The following is a 13,849-nucleotide window of genomic DNA, read 5'->3' as shown; positions in this document are numbered from 1 at the left end:
GACAGAGGCCTGCAGAGTGTTAAGACCTGCTCCAGAGAGTTTATTAACTATCATTTATGCTCAACCTAATTCCTTCTTCTGTAATTTGAGACTCAAAAAACAATCTATTAATATGGCTGCTAGAAAAAAATATATACCCTGGAAGAAAGGAAAATGAGGAGCTGGACAGTGGTAATGAGAGAACAGAAAAATTCCAGTTATGAGAAGAGTAGAGCCTGGTTGTAGTGAACTCACTGACTCTGTTATAAATATGGATTTGCCTAAAACTGAAGAAGGTAAAGAGCACTAGGCTGATCAGGCCCTGATCAGCCCAATCTGAGCTGAACATCAAGCTTCCTGAACTGGTGGTTTGAGAGACAGCCTCCTTACCCAAGTAACCTGCCCAGCCCACGCCATGTCTGCATGACTAACCCACACAGGCAAGTTACTAAACCATGCAGAGTAGAGAAAATGGATATGAGAAAACTTGCCAGGCAAAAAGCAGGAAGTCAGTGGCTATGCAATGTGGGAGGAATACAAATCACTCTGTACTAGGAGGCGAGATCAGAGTTCTAGTCCCAGGCATGAAGGCATATTAAATCTGCTTACTAAATAGCTTCTTTTCTTTTTAGCACAAATATTTGCAAATGCATAAAACGTTAACTATAAAGCACTAAGAATATAATGAACAACTATAGAATCATCCAAGAATCAGAAAGGTACCAGTAGCTTGCATCTACTCATATATCCCTTATCTACTTATATCTCATCTTCCTGCCCAGCCCCATGCTGCCAACTTAACCTGTACCTTCACTTTCTCCACTAATAGCTAATTTTCGATCCACATATTAACTGACCTCCACACTGTTTGATACTGTTGCTCCCACCCCACCTGCGCTGATGAACACCTTCTTTATTTGGTCTCTGTAATAATGGCAGCCCTTTTGTTTCAACCTTTCTGGTTGTTACTTCTCTCTTTCCCTTAAGGCTCCTTTTCCTCTACCCAGCCAGTTTTCCCCAAACTCCATCCAAGGCCTTCTCTTCTTCTCACTCTAGAATCTCCTTAGATTCCTTAGGCCCTCTCTTTGCGCCAGTTACCCCAGTCCCCACCCCTCCTCTCCACTGTAGACCTGCCATCTATGCTCAACAACTACAGGATATCCCAGACCAAACTCCTGACCTTCTTCCTCAAACTGCATCCTCTCAGGGTTCTCAGCACAGTGAAGGGCACCACTGCCCTCTGTTGCGTAAGTCAAAGTCACCCATAACACCCACCTGGAGCCACCCTTAACACACCGTTTTCCCAGAGTCAGCCCACCAAGTCCTCTCGATTTGATCTGCTGCATTACTCTTGATGCACTCTGGTCTAGTTCACCATTACCACCATAATCTAAGCTCCCTTCCAAGTACTCTCTACTTGAATTATTCCCAACAGTATTTGTGCAACTAACAAGCTCCTCCCTCACATGACTGCCTCTTTCCCCAGCTATTACTTATCCTCCCACCCCCTTGGTAGGTCACTTATCATTCATTTCCTTTGGAGAGCCTTCCATACCAGGTCCATTCCTCTTAAGTATAAATTCTTACTGAACCACGCACCAATGCCTTTATCATGCTTATCATCAATATAATTTTATGCTGACTTGTATGATCTTGATAATGTTTGCTTCCCTTGCCAGAGCTCCATGAAAACAGGAAATATGTTTTTTTTATTCTTACCACTATATCCTCTATATACAGCAATGTGCCTGGCCTTTAGTAGGCACTTAAAAAATATCTGTTTAAAGAATGAATGATTGATTAAATGAATAAATTATATAGCACAGAAAGATCATTCAGCTATTGGGGAGAAGAGGGATTCATAAAATAGCCTTAAAAACTGTCTCTTTTTCTTCTTATATAATTTCATTCTCACTGAGAAACATCTTCATTTGTATTTAATTTCCCAGGAAAATAAAATTATATCCAAGAGGGGAGTCAAAAAAGTTTCTGGGTCCCAAGACCCCATATGTCAGGACAAAAACTCTGGAATCAAGACAGTTTTTGATAGAAGTCCCAGCTCTGGCACTTGTTAGCAGAATGACCTTGGGAAAGTCATTTCAATGTGAGCTCAGTTTTCTCATCTATAAAATGGAGAAAAGACTCAAATCTCTTACACTTAAGAATATTAATTTAATAAAATACAAAGCATAACATATTACCCAGGGTTTGTGGGGTTTTTTCCTACTTTATTTTACTATTGCTGTTGTTAGTTTACTAATATTATTACCAAAGGTTACACTCATAACAGAGACTGAGCAGACAGACGGCTTCCAAAGTCTCTCCCAGCTCTAAAAATCCCACCATGTTGTCAATGATGAACAACATTCTTTTTGAAAAATACCTGAATCTTGCATGAACTGTAACATGACAGGCCTAAAGAACAACACCCCCCAAAAGCTGCATTCCTGAAAAATCATTCCTAGAAAAACTCTGCCAAACAACCAGGAGGGCATCATGTTTATTGTATGCCACAGTGTTGCTACCCTGCTATGCCATTTTTCTAGAATTTCTTGGTATGTGGCGAACACAGAGAAATTCTAAAGCAGGCTATAAGTTATTCTGAAACTCTAAGTGAGGGGAATCACCCTCACCTGAATCTTTCCACATACATTCCTGATTTGACTTCCAACCCACGTACATGACTCAGGAGGGATTTTATGGTTCGGTGCGTGCCTGCTTTCCCTATCAGTCACCATGCTGAAGGACTGTGGGTACCTGGGATCCAGCAGGCCTTGTTCCACTCCCCAGGCCATCTCTCTTACGGCATTGCTGATCTCATGACGGGATGTGTAAGCAAAACAGATGTTCAGGAAACACCTGAGAAGGGAAGAACAGAATAATTTACCAAGAGGGACAGGGAGTAAGAAGCAGAGTCCCTGATTACAGAGCACCCCTTCTGTGGTAGAACACACATCAAGGGTTAACCATGGATACCTCTGAAAGGCGAGATTATTAGTTTTTTGAGTTTTCCTATTTTCCTTGGGAAAAAACACATTAGTTTTGTAATAAGGAAAATACTAACTGATCCTTATTATTCACTTAATCTTCTTGCCTTCTGCTAGCACCTGGCATTCAGAGGATGTGAATTCATTGTGATTATTAGAACAAGTAGAGAAGAATAGGAAGGAAATCTGATGTGAAACAAATCCACTGCCAAATATACATTACATTGCAAAGCCACACATAATGAAGTTTGGATTATTAAACTCTTCCCATCTGCAGCAGCATGTCCTCCTCAGGTCATCCCATCTATTGGTTAAAGCAGTGGGACAGAAAGAGAATTTCTTGAGGGATCTGTGTTCAGAGACAGGGATAAGGCCTGATACATTCCTACCGCATCCTCTGTCAATTAAAAAATACCCAAAACCACAAACATATATATTTAAATATGTATATATATATATACACACACATTATATGTATGTAAGTAGGTGCATATATACATATATACACGCACAAATATATATGTATTTACATGCTTAAATATGTGTGTGTGTATATATATGTATATATATAGGAGGGGGCAAGGCCCATGAAGGATGAAGATAAGAAACTGCATGTGTGAACATACACACATGTAACAAGCTAGTGCAGAAACATCTCCGTCTGCCCTACGGCTGAAGGAAGAAGCTTCTAAGCATCTGAAACCAACTCCTTATCGCCTCTTGTACCAAATGCAGGCCAAGAAAGGCCCAGGAAGTCTCCCTAAAGCCAGACGGAGTCAAAGGTTGATAGAGGCGCTAGAGGGAAATCTGAAGACTCACTTGTTGTAGCTCCTGGTGGCCTGCACAGCCTGTGCGACCAGCTCCTGGAGATCCGAGGGCAACAGATGCAGATCACCCAGCACCCGGATACACACCCCATGCTTCTGCAGTTTCTCCCTGATCAGGGGGGAAAGGAGGCAGGTTTGGGAGTTGGGAGAGAGCACCTGCTGAGCTGGAGAGAGCAAAGTGCTTAGATAATATTCAATTACCAGTGTGAGTGCTTTCCTCTGTGTCAGGCACCATACCACATGTATTATTTCACTGCATGCCTTCAACGACTGGGAAAGGAATTTAGCACATTCCCTGTTCTACAGCGGGAAACGAGGCTCAGGCAGAATAGGCTGAGGCTCAGATAGGGACTGCCCAAGGTCAAACAACCATCAAGAGCTGGGTCAGGTTTGAAACCTAGGTCTGTCTGATTTGAAAACCCAAACTTCTTCACCACATATTACACTGCCTCACGTGTCCCTGTTGGCAAACTGCATCACACGGATTCCATGCTATCTGTCCCATTTTGACAGGAGAACAAACTCAAGGGCAGGAGTTGTATTACCGGTTACTTTTGTTAACTTCTTGTGAACTGTAAGTATAGCAACATCTAACATTAATTATATGTTTGTTAATTGCCAGACATTGGTCTGGTCTTCCCTGATAGCTCAGTTGGTAAAGAATCCGCCTGCAATGCAGGAGACCCCAGTTTGATTCCTGGGCCAGGAAGATTCACTGGAGAAGGGATAGGCTACCCACTCCAGGATTCTTGGGCTTCCCTTGTGGCTCAGCTGGTAAAGAAACCACCTGCAATGTGGAACCTAGGTTCAATCCCTGGGTTGGGAAGATCCCCTGGAGAAGGGAAAGGATACCCACTCCGGTGTTCTGGCCTGGAGAACCATGGACTGTATAGTCCATGGGGTTGCAAAGAGTCGGACACCACTGATGAACTTTCACTTTCACTTTCTCAGACATTGGTCTAAGTGTTTTACACGCACTCCATTTTTACATCTACCTTGGAGGCAGACACCATTACCATTCCCCTTTTACAGATGAAGAAACTGAGGCCAAGGGAGGTGAATTTGTTCAAGATCTGACAGCTGGTGAGTAGAAAGTCAGATACGGAATCAAGGCAGTCTGGTTCAAGGGCCTGTTTTTTTAATCAAAACATTACACTGCCTCCATATAGTAACTCCCAAACGGCAGAGTGAGCATGAACTCATTGTTCCCTAGTCAGCTTCTTGAACTTGGGAATGCTTAGGAGAAACAGAATGACTAATGTTTGGAAAACAGGAGCTCCGTAACAAGAAGTATACTGTGGGGCGAGGGTATCTGGCAGATTCTGGAGAACCCTGATCCAGAGTTGAAGGCTGCACCCACAGCCTTTCCACCCTGCAACCCTCAACCACATTTCTTCCAAGAGTGAGCAAGATCTAATCACCTAGTTTTGAGAACCCACTTCAGGGCTAGCAGACAAATGTATACTCAAAATCAAGGCAATATTTGAATAAGAATACCTAGATTTGGGAATTCCTTGACAGTCCAGTTTTTAGGACTCTGTGCTTCCACTGCAGGGGGCACAGGTTCAATCCCTGGTCAGGGAACTAAGATCCCACATGCCCTGGGATGCAGCCAAAAAAGAGAAAGAATACTTAGATTCAAGCCCTAGTGCTACTGCTTACTATCTGACCTAGCATAACTGCTGAGCCTCGCTGAGCCTCTTACCTTGTAAACTGGGGGTGCTAACCATCTCTGCCATTCTGGGAAAGTGCCACACTGTGAGAATACACATGACCTGAAGGAGGTCTACAGGGAAGGAGTTGTGGAAGTGCTGGCAAGGAGCCAGGAGATCTGGGCTCCCAGCCTGGTTCTGCCACTAGTTTGCTGCGTGACCATGGGCAAAGCTTTCTCTTCTTTCCACAAGGGTTAGTCTCCCAACTGATGAAACCAAACTAGACCAGTGGTTTTCCAAACTTCTTTTAGCCAAACAACTCTTTCTTTGAGTCAAATCTGTAACAGATGTCCAATATATAAGACAGATAAACATAACGCAGCACTGTATACCATGTTCCTTCTGGGTCCTTGCACGCCCACCCGTCACAACACTGGGGTTCTGTGGCACACTACAGGAAAACCACCGCTAAGGTTTCTTCTTGCTGCATCCAGGACTTCATAACCTAAGACCATGTCCTCTACTACTGACTGATTAGAACAATCTCAGGAGCACCTTTTAAGAACTGTAAGATTACCTCCTGTCTCTTGGAGTGCAGTATAGTAGACAACAGCTTAGCTCCAGAGTCAGAAAGATTCTGTGTGTTTTGGCTCTGTCTCTCTGATAGCTGCACAACCCAAGATACACACCTAAACGTCACTGGTTTTTACTTTATTCCTCTCTACAACTGGGATAATAATACCTTTCTCACAGGATAATGTGAATATTAAATGAGAATCCACATCAGGCTCAGGGCCTGACACATAGTATAAGCACTTTAAAAAGGCAAGATTAGTGTGAAATACAGAAGAATCTGAACACCTGGAATGTGTCCCCATTACCTCTGTCCCCAATTCCTTGGGTGTGACTTCTGAGCCCCAAAGGAGGCAGTAATGTCTGTGGCCCAGAGTCTCACCATCTTAACATGGACAGAGAAGCCTGGCTACTCTCCCCTCACCCAGACCCACACAGGGACAGAAGTGACAGAACTGTCCTAGGCCCAGCTCTGCTACAGCTCTAAGCATTCTGTTCTCTCATCTGCCTGGTCCTGGAGTGAGGAGGAGCTGGGCAGAGAATGGTTGTTATGAAGACTTTGGGGCAGCCCGGGCTGGAGAGAGATGCACACTTTGAAGCAATTAATTTCCACCAAACTTCCTCTTTGTCCTGTTCTGACTTTGCTCCCCAAGTTAAGGCTTAAACATAGTGACAGATAAGACTAGTACTGACTTATCCCCATAAAGGCCTTTTGTGCATCATCCAGTCCCTTTCAAGGGAATATACAGGGAAGTGTAGTAGCTTTTTAGGGATGACTGCACCACAGAAAATGACTTTTTCAAAGTTTCTCTTACTCTACTCCCCTGGTCACAGCTTACTGGTCCCAGGATAGAAATCTGATCTAAGGTGGGCTGCTTAGAACTAGAACCAATTAGGGTTTTAGTTCATTCTGGGCTGCGCTCCTGAAGCAGACAAAGCTGGTCTGTGGAGCAAAAGAAGTAAATGCCCAAGGAGGCATTTAGAATCCATTATCTAATGGATTTCACTTCTTAACTTCAGTTTTACCTGAGGCTGGCCATACTTGTCCTTGAATTCTATGAAATACCTCTGTACCCTCAAATAAATGTTTCCTTTGAAAAAAAAGAAAAACTAGCTTGTCATACTTGCCACTGAAGAGGTCCTATTAACAGCAGAAAGATTTAGAGTTCCTTAACTAGCCCCAGAAAAGAGAGCTGAGGGTTAGGATAAGGCTGGAGGCGGTGGAAGGACACACGTGCCCCTCTGATAGCATCTTACTGTTCTTCCATCAGGCGGCTAAACTTCTCCCGGGCCAGATCCATTAGCCCGTCTACTTCACTCTTGGAGCGTTTGAAGTTCTCGATGCTGAATGCATAGACCGTCACCTCCAGGATGCCCAAGTTCAAACACCAACGCAGAGTCTGAGGGGGAGAAGGCAAGGAGCTAGGATACAAGGAAGAGCAGGAATGGAAACAGGACATGCCTCAGCCCCGACTCAGTGCTGGAAGTGGGAGACAGACTTTTTTCCTTCCCACTCTGGGTAAAGCTAGGTTAATACCAATGCTTCTCTCAGAATAATGAACGAAACAAGCAGAAAGCCACCACTTGAGAGACTGAAAAATGCGAACTTAATGAGTATTATTATGCTGATGCTACTGTGCTTTACTAGAAAGAACTCTTCTCTGAGAGAGTGAAGTTCTAGGTCCTAGCCCCTGACTCCATCATGCACTTGCTATGTGACTGCCGGCATATCATTTAACCTCTCAGGGCCTAAATCCCCTTATCTGTGAAACGGCATCACAATCCATCCCTCACCAGGTGGCTAAAGGTATATAAGAACACAGGTATTACTGCCCACAACATCATTATTCCAGAAGACTGAGAGGCTGATGAGTTAGAAGACAAGCAACATCTGCACAACTGTGTAGCATTTAAGTCTCCAAAGTGTCTTCACAGACATTATTTCCTTTGATTCTTCAAGCAACCCTTTGAGAAAGGCATTACTGTTTCCACGCCTACTTTACAGATAGTAAAACTGAGGCTCGGAAAATGAAGAAATATATCAAAAGTCCACAGCTCTACTGTATGAATCCATTATATGAGGTTCTAGAACAGCAAAAACTCATCTGGAGTGACAGAAATCAGAACAGTGGTTGCCTGTAGAGCGGCAGAGGAGGTAGCACAGGGTTTCACGTGGAGGGGGCACAAAGGAACCTTCTAGAAAGATGGAAACATTCTATATCTTGATAGGGGTGTGGAATAGACTCATGAGTGCAATTGTCAAAACCCCAAATTTGTGCATTTCCCTGTATGAAATTACACCTCAAAGAAAAGAGAAATAAAACTCAAATTTAAACGCAGTCTTCTGGTACTTCTTGAATCCAGTGACACTAAAGCTGGAGAACAAACTGGAGCTGAGAACAGCGGTGTTGAGATAGGGCCTAGAGGTTAAAGGCTATGATGTAAATCATAGCAAGATCCTCTATAACCCACCTCTTAGAATAATGGAGATAAAAACAAAAATAAACAAGTGGGACCTAATTAAACTTAAAAGGTTTTGAACAGCAAAAGAAACTATAAACAAGGTGAAAAGACAACCCTCAGGATGGAAGGAAATAATAGCAAATGAAACTGACAAAGGATTAATTTCCAAAATATACAAGCAGCTCATACAACTCATTAGCAGAAGAACAATCAACCCAATCAAAAAGTGGGCAAAAGACATCCAGATGGCTAATAAATACATCAAAAAGATGCTCAACATCATTATTAGAGAAATGCAAGTCAAAACTACAATGAGATATCACCTCACACCCGTCAGAATGGCCATTATCAAAAAATTTACAAACAACAAGTGCTAGAAAGGGTGTGGAGAAAACAGAACCCTCTTTTACCATTGGTACTCTTGATGAAAGTGAAAAAGGAGAGTGAAAAAGCTGGCTTAAAGCTCAACATTTAGAAAACTAAGATCATGGCATCCAGACCCATCACTTCATGGCAAATAGATGGGGAAACAGCAGAAACAGTGGCTGACTTTATTTTTCTGGGCTCCAAAATCACTGCAGGTGGTGATTGCAGCCATGAAATTAAAAGACACTTACTCCTTGGAAGGAAAGTTATGACCAACCTAGACAGCATATTAAAAAGCAGAGACATTACTTTGCCAACAAAGGTCCATCTAGTCAAGGCTATGGTTTTTCCAGTGGTCATGTATGGATGTGAGAGTTGGACTATAAAGAAAGTTGAGCGTTGAAGAATTGATGCTTTTGAACTGTGGTGTTGGAGAAGACTCTTGAGAGCCCCCTGGACTGCAAGGAGATCCAACCAGTCCATCCTAAAGGAGATCAGTCCTGAGTTTTCATTGGAAGGACTGATGTTGAAGCTGAAACTCCAATACTTTCGCCATCTATGCAAAGAGCTGACTCATTTGAAAAGACCCTGATGCTGGGAAAGATTGAGGGCAGGAGGAGAAGGGGACGACAGAGGATGAAATGGTTGGATGGCATCACTGACTCGATGAACATGGGTTTGGGTGAACTCTGGGAGTTGGTGATGGACAGGGAGGCCTGGCGTGCTGCGGTTCATGGGGTCGCAAAGAGTCGGACATGACTGAGTGAATGAACTGAACTGAACTCAACTGTACTCTTGGTTGGAATGTAAATTGATACAGCCACTATGGAAGAAAATATGGAGATCCCTTAAAAAACTATGAATAAAACTATCATGGGCTTCCCTGGTGGCTCAGCTGGTAAAGAATCTGTCTGCAATGTGGGAGATCCGGGTTTGATCCCTGGGTTGGGAAGATCAGCTGGAGAAGAGAACTACCCACTCCAGTATGTCCAGGAAGTCAGTATGGAGATTCCTTAAAAAACTATGAATAAAACTATCATACAACCCAGCAATACCACTACTAGGCATATACCCTGAGGAAACTACAATTGAAAAAGATACATGTGCACTAGTGTTTATTGCAGCACTATTTACAACAGCTAGGACATGGAAGCAACAAAGATGTCCATAGACAAATGAATGGATAAAGAAGCTGTGGTATATATACACAATGGAATATTACTCAGCCAAAAAAAGGAACACATTTGAGTCAATTCTAATTAGGTGGATGAACCTAAAGCATATTATATAGAGTGAAGAAAGTCAGAAAAACAAATATCATATATTAACACATATATATGGAACCTAGAAAAATGGTACTGATGAACCGATGTGTAAAGCAGCAATGGAGACACAGACACAGAGAACAGACTTATGGACATGGGCAGGGGGGTGGAGAAGGAGAGGGTGGGATGAATGGAGAGAGTAGCATAGAAACATATACACTACCATATGTAAAATAGATAGCCAATGAAAATTTGCTATGACTCAGGGAACCCAAACCCCCTATAACAACCTAGAGGGGTGGGAAGTGGAAGGGAGGTTCAAGAGGGAGGGGACATATGTATCCTATGGCTAATTCATGTTGATATATGGCAAAAACCAAAACAGTATTCCTGAAACTCCAATTCTTTGGCCACCTGATGCGAAGAACTGATTCACTGGAAAAGACCCTGATGCTGGGAAAGACTGAAGGCGAGAGAAGGGGATGACAGAAGATGAGATGGTTGGATGGCATCACCAACTCAATGGATATGAATTCAGTAAGCTCCAGGAGTTGGTGATGGACAGGGAGGCCTGGCATGCTGCAGTCCATGGGGTTGCAAAGAGTTGGACATGACCGAACTGAACTGAAAAATAAATAATTTTTTTCAAAAGCTATAGATATAATTTTATGGATGTTAAGTCATGTTGAACATACTATAAGGACTAGGATGAGGCACAGAAAAATATAAACTGTTGCTTAAAGTGGTAAAAGGAGACAATTTTGTTCTTATATCAAATATTTTGTGATGATTCACTAGATGATCTAATTTTTTGTAAATGTTGATATGAGACTTATCGCTAGCAAACAAGCAAGGAAGAAAACAAACAGCTATAAAAGCACTCTCAAACCACAGCAAACTCAGGGCTTGGTTTTTCAGCCATAATCCAATTCTCACTGGACCACTCACCCTTGATTCTGCCACCCACACCCACCTCTGCCAGTTTGTTGAAGCCCTGTGAGTGGCCCTCCTGCCGCTCCACTTGGCACTTCTTGGCATAGCGACGGTTCCCATCCATTATAAACGCAATGTGTTTGGGCATGGGGCCTGCCTGTGAGGTAAGAAGACAAACGGACACATCACATAATACTCAGAGATAAAAGGAGACAATATGCCAAGCTGATAGGCTTGAGTTATATGATAAAAGTCCTGAGGAAGGGAATTGGGTATTCTGTACTTTTTTGCTCAATACATAAGCATTAAGCACTTCTATTTATTTTTATTTATGTGTTTATTGAGCACTTACTACATGCCAAATACTATGCTGGATTTTTTATACTTCACCTTAGTTTTTCTTTCATCATACACACATGTGAAGTAAATAGTATTATCTGCATTTTACACATGAGAAAACTGAGGCTCAGAGAGGTCAAGTGACCCGCACAAGTTACACAGCCAAGAAGAGACAAAGTGAGGATTCACACGGAGGTCTATATGCTTCCAGAGTACGTGTCTTAACCACACGCTCTTAACCACCAGCTTGGTTTCATTAGCTTTCAACTGGAAGACATAGGAGGGATGGCGATGGATGTGGTGAAATGTAGAGGGCATCCTCCTCATAAAACAGGCACCCACTTCCATCTGAGTCCTGTCACACATGAACAGAGACCTAAAATTGTTGGATCTTCTTATTTCACAAGAGAAGACACTCAAAATTTTTATAAAAATTTCAATGTCGGGGGACCGGGATGGGGAATACGTGTAACTCTATGGCTGATTCATATCAATGTATGACAAAACCCACTGGAAAAAAAAAAAAATTCGATGTCAGGAGACACTTCAAAACAAAAGGCATTTGGGAGGCAAACAAAACTTCTTATCTGGCTTAGAGCAGCCTCACGTTGTCCATCATAGCAAAAATTCACTCCTTGAACTATTTCCCCTCACTGGAAGGTTTCTTCATAGACCGCTTGCCCTGCAACACTCTGACATTTTCTATTTTTGTCCCCTACATAGAGGCCTCCCCCCACAAAAAAATTCTGATAAAGTTATGAAGTTTGTTCTTCCCAACACAAGACTGTAGTGATTCCCTAAGGAGATGCTTTCCATTTCCTGCACTGTCTGAGATCACTTGGCATTTTTTGTGTGTGGGGAGGTGGGGTTCAAAGCTTACTCATAAATTCACTGCTACCTTCTGCTTGGCAGCCTGGGGCTGAAACCAAGCTGACTGGCTCCAATTTCAAACCTTTCATATGCAGAGGATATAACTTTGCTGTGATTCCTAGAGAAAAAGCTGAGGGAAGATCTGGGGGAACCAAGGAGAGTGTAGGAAACAGAGTGATTATAGTCTTCAAATGGCTGAAAGGCACCCCCAACAATAGTAATTAAAACTGCTAGACACTGTGGTGAGTGCTTTCTATGTAGTTTCATCTAATCCTCAAAACCACCATATAAAGTCACATGGTTAGTATATGACAGAATAGGACTTTCATTCATAGTCTGCCTCCAGATCCCAAACTCTTAACCGTTATGCTCTACCATCACATCAAAGCAAGATTAGTTCTTTTATCTAAACCCAGAAGACAGTACTAGGAATAACCGATCAAAGTTCTACGGAAACAAATTTCAGGAAGACCTAACAGCCCGTACTGCCCAGTGATACGGGGAGGTCCTAGGTTTCCTGAAAACGCGGGAGTTAGGACAGTAATTTGCCAGAAACGTAGACTTGCAATTCTAAGACTCTTTCACACCACTGCTAAATTCTATTATAAATCCATAAACGTGAGGGATTACTCAACTTTAATAACAGGTTTTGATATAAGATTACCCAACAAACCAAAAGGCCAGCTGGGGCTGTGGGCCACTGCTCACCTTTATGATATTGGCACAGAACCGCTCCCAAAATGACAGCTCTCCTTCTTTGACCCATGACATAATTCTTGCCCCGGAGAAGCAGCCCAGGACGATTAGACACCAACCAGGTAACTCTGTATAAACAAGAAAGAGAATCAGAAGTTACCACGCCGGCAAACAACTACGTCTGACTTGCAACTACGCCAAAAACGGTAGAGAGCAGCCAGCATTAGAACCCAAAGGCCCTGGTCTAAACCTCTAGTCTTTCTCCACCCAGACTTATAAGACAACAGGACTTTGAGGGCAGAGGCCTTTTCTTGGTTCCACGGGCTTGGTGGAGCTTGCCGCTATCTCCTTCTCCCTCAGTGTCTGCACCGCCTTTTTCTGAACATCTATTGAAAACGTCAGCTTCCAGTCACATTGTAGCGCCTACATCCTGATCCTTCCCCCTGATCCTTCCCCCTTCTTCCTTTTCCATCTTCCCCAAGGCAGCTTCCGACTTTCGATGCTCCAGGTCGACAACCCTTTCAGCTACTGCACCCGTGACCTCCTAGCCTAGAGCTTTCCCAATTATTTACTCTCTCACTGTCTCTTCCACTGTCCCTTTTGCCCGTCCCACAGCTGCCTCTCGCCCAGTCAATCCCTCTCCTCCAGTCCACCCCACCCTGAATCCAGCACCTTGACAAGCTCCGCCAGCGCCTTCCAACTGCTCCAGTGGACGGACACTTCCTCACGACGTGGCGCTGGAAGAACACGTCATCGTTGGGCGCTGGGACACGCCTCTCCCGTCACCTAAGGGGAGGAGCCCTGGCCTGCGCTTGCGCGCTCGGAGAAAGAGAAGCGACTAGGCGAGAGTTCTCGGCCGTTCGAACGCCTGGGGGCGGGGCGGGGCGGCGTGAGGCGAA

General features: G+C 43.5%; 1 protein-coding gene across 4 annotated transcripts in view; it reads right to left on the bottom strand.

Moving 5' to 3' along the window:
* The window catches only part of DHDDS (dehydrodolichyl diphosphate synthase subunit), a 33,763-nt gene extending 20,064 nt beyond the window's left edge, over window positions 1-13,699 (bottom strand). For 2 of the 4 annotated variants that reach the window (XM_065930129.1, XM_065930130.1), the window contains exons 1-6: window positions 13,623-13,699; window positions 12,963-13,078; window positions 11,086-11,202; window positions 7,276-7,418; window positions 3,786-3,902; window positions 2,737-2,838 (exon numbers count right to left, since the gene is read on the bottom strand). In XM_065930129.1, the coding sequence (XP_065786201.1) occupies window positions 2,737-2,838; window positions 3,786-3,902; window positions 7,276-7,418; window positions 11,086-11,202; window positions 12,963-13,025 (542 nt within the window). In that variant the 5' untranslated portion in view covers window positions 13,026-13,078; window positions 13,623-13,699. The remainder of the gene's footprint in view (window positions 1-2,736; window positions 2,839-3,785; window positions 3,903-7,275; window positions 7,419-11,085; window positions 11,203-12,962; window positions 13,079-13,622) is intronic. The other 2 variants (XM_065930131.1, XM_065930132.1) reach the window with 1 other exon arrangement.
* Between the last annotated feature and the right edge of the window lie 150 nt (window positions 13,700-13,849).

The sequence above is a fragment of the Muntiacus reevesi genome, chromosome 3 (assembly GCF_963930625.1).
Source record: "Muntiacus reevesi chromosome 3, mMunRee1.1, whole genome shotgun sequence".
Classification (NCBI taxonomy): domain Eukaryota; kingdom Metazoa; phylum Chordata; class Mammalia; order Artiodactyla; family Cervidae; genus Muntiacus; species Muntiacus reevesi.
The sequence above is the reverse complement of the archived record's forward strand: the minus strand, read 5'-3'. Positions and strand labels throughout refer to the sequence as shown.